Source organism: Papaver somniferum, chromosome 1, assembly GCF_003573695.1.
Source record: "Papaver somniferum cultivar HN1 chromosome 1, ASM357369v1, whole genome shotgun sequence".
Lineage (NCBI taxonomy): Eukaryota > Viridiplantae > Streptophyta > Magnoliopsida > Ranunculales > Papaveraceae > Papaver > Papaver somniferum.
Window position 1 is genome coordinate 174,640,449 of NC_039358.1, and position 5,618 is coordinate 174,646,066.

Sequence of the window (5,618 nt, forward strand, 5' to 3'; positions counted from 1 at the left end):
AAGAGGATAAACCAAGAGAATGGATTCTACACACAATATAAGCCCTCTTATATAGTAGACAAATCCTTGCTCCACAAGTCTTAAAACTCCTAAAAATAGACTCACACCTTAATTAGGAAATCCTAAACTTGGAAAATACTCCTCCAAACCGTCATACAAGTTTCCTAATCCAAAGAAACCTTGTAGACATTCCAAACCCGAAACTACCCTTTAGCCACGGTTTTGGCAGCATTAGATCACTATTTCTGTTTCAAAAACTGTCTTCTAAAGTCCAATTTCAGCCATATAGTATTGTATACGGAACAAAACCCCAACACATCTGGCAAGTCGTCCAAGGGAAAATATATCCGGTGATAATGTAAGAGCAAGTCTTATGGTGGAAGAATTCCATCTTCCATCTTCCACGCCACCTCAGCATTTGGAATAGTTCATGGAAGGTAAGTGTGGTGGTGGAATCGTAAAAACACTAATCAAAATAGTCTTCAACGCTAATAAGAATAGCGCTAAAAAAACGCTATTAAGAGTAGAGCTTTTTTTCTGAACCATTAGATTTTCAGCAGCTCGTTTTAAATCTACCGATGAAAAAAACGATATTCTGAATAGCGCTTTACGCTATTTAGATTAGCATTGGGCGCTATTTTTATTGGCGTTTTTTGTTTTCTAGCGCGCTATTCTGAATAGATTTTACGTTAATCTGATTAGCGTTTCCATGGATTCCACATACCATCCCACGAAATCATGGAACATGGCTTGGAAAAATTGTGGAAGACTCCAACTTGGAAGCCACTAGACTAGACATTCCACAATTTTTCCACACTTGGAATAGGTAGGATTCCACCGTAAGACTTGCTCTAACCCAACCAATAACTAGATAACCTGTAGTTCATTTATTTCAATGGGATAAACCACTCGGTAACAACACTCAAGGGGCAAGAGCACCAGGCAACAAATGTGGTGGCATTTTGCCAATGCACCAGTTTACTAGTTCAGGCACTATGCCTCCTAGGCACATAGACTTCACATTCAGACTTCGAAGATACAAATAAAAGGATCACATCTTCTCTTGTTTTTTCTAAGCAATGGTCAACAGCTGGTTATCATATGCAACACCAGGAAAGGGTTTATAAAGCACTTGAATAGGAGCTACCCTTTTAATTATTAGCAGGGAAACATGACTTAGTCCAAGCAAAGCTCAATCCATGGCAGCACAGAGATACCATTGCATATAATGACCAGTTTTACTATAAAAGCAAGGAATCAAGTTTACGAATATAAAATATAAACAACAAAAGTTCAAACCACCATAGAGAGAGAAACAGAACAAGATGACAAGCACAGAACTACTAGTAAATAGATTCTAAAAAGAGTAGCAACGGAGGAGTAACACTGAATTTTTAGGTCAAACGCATACATTAATATTGCCTACATTAAGCCTAAATGGGTAACATCCAGGCATAGAAACAACTGTTTCTTTACCAGCTAAACTATGATGAGCAAAGATCTATAAACCCAAACCCCAAAATATAACTTAGTACTTTACCAATTATCTACAGTTCAAAGCCCTATTAATAGACTAGTTGCCATTTGAGTTAAAATCTCTAGGTGGCCCCCCATGGTAGGGCGCACCTCCACCTTGAGGTGGAGCATCTCTGTACTGTCCTCCACCATTGTTCGGCATATTGTTATTATAATATCCAGCATTAGGTGATGGTGCACCTCTCATGTTGGCATTTGGGGGCATACCTCCTATATTGTTCTGTGCATATGCATTATGTTGCATACCTCCCATATTTGGCTGCATATGTACACCAGGTGGACCGCCGATGTTTTGATGCATATTGCCAGTTGGTGGCATGCCTCCCATGTTTTGATCAGGGTTTTGCATATTGCTATTTGGTAGCATACCTCCCATGTTTTGACCAGGGTTTTGCATGTTCCGATTAGGTGGTATACCTCCTGGACTCTGCATGTTGGGATTATGCGGCATACCTCCTGGAGGAGATCCTGGTTGGTTTGGCTGAAAATCACGGCTTTGCATATTTTCTCTCCTCCTCTCGAAGTTCCTGGACCTGTCGTTGTTACGTGGCCTATCATTGCGTCTGGGCCTCTCGTTTGCTCGTGCATTGTTCCTCACCCATTCCTCGTGGTATTTGGCATCATAAGGAACAGCTTTCCCATTGATGAAAGGTTCACCTGCAGAGGACAACAAAATTTCAGCAAACTATATATAAAAGTAAGTTCCATCAAGGCCTAAAACAAGAGATTTTAGTTGCTGAAATCTGTTTGTATTGAGTATGTATAGAAAGACGAAAGTCTAAGCGAGATATAAAAAATGCTTGGCAGATTGACAAAACCGAACAGACATCCTGGTCTCCGCATAGTCTTTCCTATTGGACTTACCAAGGCAACAATAAACGAATACAAAACTCTTGGCTACGGATTGGCCAACAATACTACCTTTATAAACATCAAATAGAGTGAAGGACTACTAACCGCAGCTAAAAGATACATAAAATGGAATAACAAACTGAAGTCCTTTACAAGATTATGACATACATGACTAATCAACATGATCCGTGCAGCAGGAGGTTATTCTTTACATTAGATAGTAATAGGTCTACCAAACAAAACCAGTCAATATGATTTTAAACTAATTATTACAATTTTGATATGCGACAGGACACATAAACTAGACACAAGTTTTACAAAATAAGAAAGAAATTAAAAGGTACAAACAACAATTAGATAAAGAAAAAGAAAAAACCAAAAACAGTACTCCAAAGGGGCAGTAATAAGCTAGAATTAGCATCTAAGGTTGTGAACACCATGCCTTCTTATTCTTAGCTACAGATCATTCGAAATGTCCGTAAAATACTCAGAAGTTAGATCCGAACATTTTGATATTAAAAATTGGTAACAAATATGAGTAACCATCTCACTAAGTGTTGCCGTGAAATAGTGTATAGCTAATATGAAAATTGTTGATGTTTTCAGCCCAACCTGGTATATGCTGTTAAATTTGAAACTATTCATTTATGTGTGTGCAGACATACTAACTAGAATAAAAAAATTCATACCCATTTACATATTTCACGCGAGCCGACTGCAAAATCACTTGTAAGAATTGATGCTTAAATTACATTTTCAAAAATATTACGACTAACACAACAAAACCAACCAGAGAAAACATAAACGAGTTAAAGACTATGTACCTCCATAATCTTTCTCTCTCACATTCAAGTAAGAATCAGGAAGAACCCAACGCACTCCAGGCAATTCTGCACACGTAGAATGAAACCGATTACATACAAAATGTAGGATTTATAAAAAATCTAAAAACAAACAAAACAATAAACATTAGTGAACTGGACATACCCTTGATCTTGTAAGAAAGTTCCTCAGAAACAAGGGCCCCAAAAGCAAAGTAATGTCTGGTTGATACTGAGTATATTTTCATCCTTGCTTCATCTTCACTATAAATTATAAACACATATAATTATCGAAGGATCACTTCTACACCAATATCCCAATTGAGATAGCATATGAACAAAACGCATTTTAAAGATACCAAATAAAAGCATGTTGTAGAATATAAAAGTGTGAAACCCATTTTGACCACAAAACTTGTTAAAATATTCAACAAAAGCAAAAACAAGGGCATCGAAAACAAACCTTCCTATAACTTTAGATAGAGTATTGATGTAGCTATCAATAATCTCATCTCTAGTAGGATCACCTTCAGGTTTCTCCATAACGATAAGCCAGTGTTCAAAATCACAACCATCGAGTAAAATAGTTTCCTTTGGTGGACGATTATTCCAGTTAGGTTGTGGATCATTCAAAGAAGATGATGTAGCACGAGTAGACAAACATTTCAAACCACCGAGTGTTGTTGATGGAAACCGATTTCTGAACTCAGTAAATGCAACAAGAGGACGAACACGAGTCAGATGAGAAAAAGATCGAACAGATAGTGGGATTTGAGATACAGGAATAGAAGATGTCAACAAAGATCGAGATAAGGCTGCAGATGATGGGATTGTTTTAATCATCAGAGCTCTACATAGAGCCACCGCCATTGTAATCGTTTTTTACGTAAAACCCTAGTTTCAGATGGGAGAAATGACTTTCGAGAAGCGAAGGATTTTAGACTCGAAGCATTTCCAACAGTGGGGGTTAAAAATCCATTTTTAATATTTATTAAGGTCCTTATTTTGGAGAACTAGTTTGTCACCCGTGCTATGTACGGGTCAATGTCTACCTATAAATTATTGAAACTATCAGGAGGTTAGTCCTCGAGTGATTTCTGGGGAGTTGAGTGTATTTTAAATCTCAGGAATTTTGAGAGAGTGTAGGGAGTTTGAGAGAGTTTGTTGTTTTTGAGTTCAGGGAGTTTGGGGGAGTGTAGGGAGTTTGAGAGAGTTTATTAGAGGGAGTTTGGGGGAGTTTGAGAGAGTTCACTCCTAACTCATTCTCTTTTAAGAAACAATAAACCCTCATTTGCAAATAACATTGATCTTTAATCAAAAGAAAAAAAATAAATGAAAATGATCATATCTCTGTATCAATAGTATGTTATTTTGTGCAACGAGATAAATTTTTTTCCCTTCAATTTAACGGTCTCCATACAATTCTAACTCCCTTTGTTCACGAACATTTTTCCACATTTTCTTGTTGAAGTTTTTACTAACTGTCCACCGAGAGCGACCAAATGTGTCACGTATTGTGATGGAATTAAAATTTGGTTCAAAATCTTTTCTCCGAGCTATAGCATTTATTGAATCTTATTTATTTCTAAAATTAGGGTTCTTATTTGGGGTGGTTAAGGGAGTAGTGGTTGGTTATAGGTGGTGATGGTAGTGGTGAGAAAATAGTTTTGACGGTGGTTGCAGAAGTGGTAATGTAATTCAACTCAGGGAAGCGCTAATTGTGAAGACTTCTACATTTTTTTTTGCTGGTGCATCTTACGGGATATGTAGATCTAAACAAATCTATATATCCACACGTTTTCATGGACTCTAGATCACTATCCTAATATTTTCCTAGAAATGTTTCACCGTATCATAATGGTCATCATCTGACAATCATTTCATCATTTGGGAACAACATTTTTGTTGGTGGGATTTGAGAAATCCGTATGATTTGAAAAGAAAGATTTTGAACCAAATTTGGTTGTGAGACCAAAATACACTAAAATCTCTACTCTTTTGAGAGATTTGTTGTGAGACCAAAATACACTAAAAACTCCTTCGAACTCCCTAAAGCAACCAACTCCCTAGTATTGTAGGGTTTTATGACTAACAGGGAGTTCAAGAGCTTTTTTTAAACTCTCCAGCGACTAACAGGTGTTTTCTAGGGAGTTTAGGAGACTCCTCTAAACTCCCCCACGACTAACGGGGATTTGGAGAGACTCCCTCAAACTCCCTCAGGACTAACAGGAGAAAACCAAAATACATTAAAATCTCTCGAACTCTCCCACGACTAACCCCCTGTATGTTTTAAAATTAGTTTCAATATGTTCACAATCCTACCAAGTAGAAACTAACAAAACATTGAATAAACTAAAAAAAAGTCTTGCGTTTTTAGGGGCCACTCAAAAGAAATTAGGGGTCACCTTT

The 5,618-nt window shown here is 37.2% G+C and overlaps 1 protein-coding gene across 1 annotated transcript; it reads right to left on the reverse strand.

The window, feature by feature from the left end:
* Window positions 1-1,326: 1,326 nt before the first annotated feature.
* On the reverse strand, window positions 1,327-4,178 carry LOC113308478 (multiple organellar RNA editing factor 8, chloroplastic/mitochondrial-like). Its single transcript, XM_026556947.1, has 4 exons — window positions 3,673-4,178; window positions 3,376-3,473; window positions 3,213-3,278; window positions 1,327-2,193 (listed from the first exon to the last, which is right to left on the reverse strand). The coding sequence occupies exons 1-4, from the start codon at window positions 4,077-4,079 to the stop codon at window positions 1,574-1,576; spliced, it is 1,191 nt and encodes a 396-aa protein (XP_026412732.1). The 5' UTR covers window positions 4,080-4,178; the 3' UTR covers window positions 1,327-1,573.
* Between the last annotated feature and the right edge of the window lie 1,440 nt (window positions 4,179-5,618).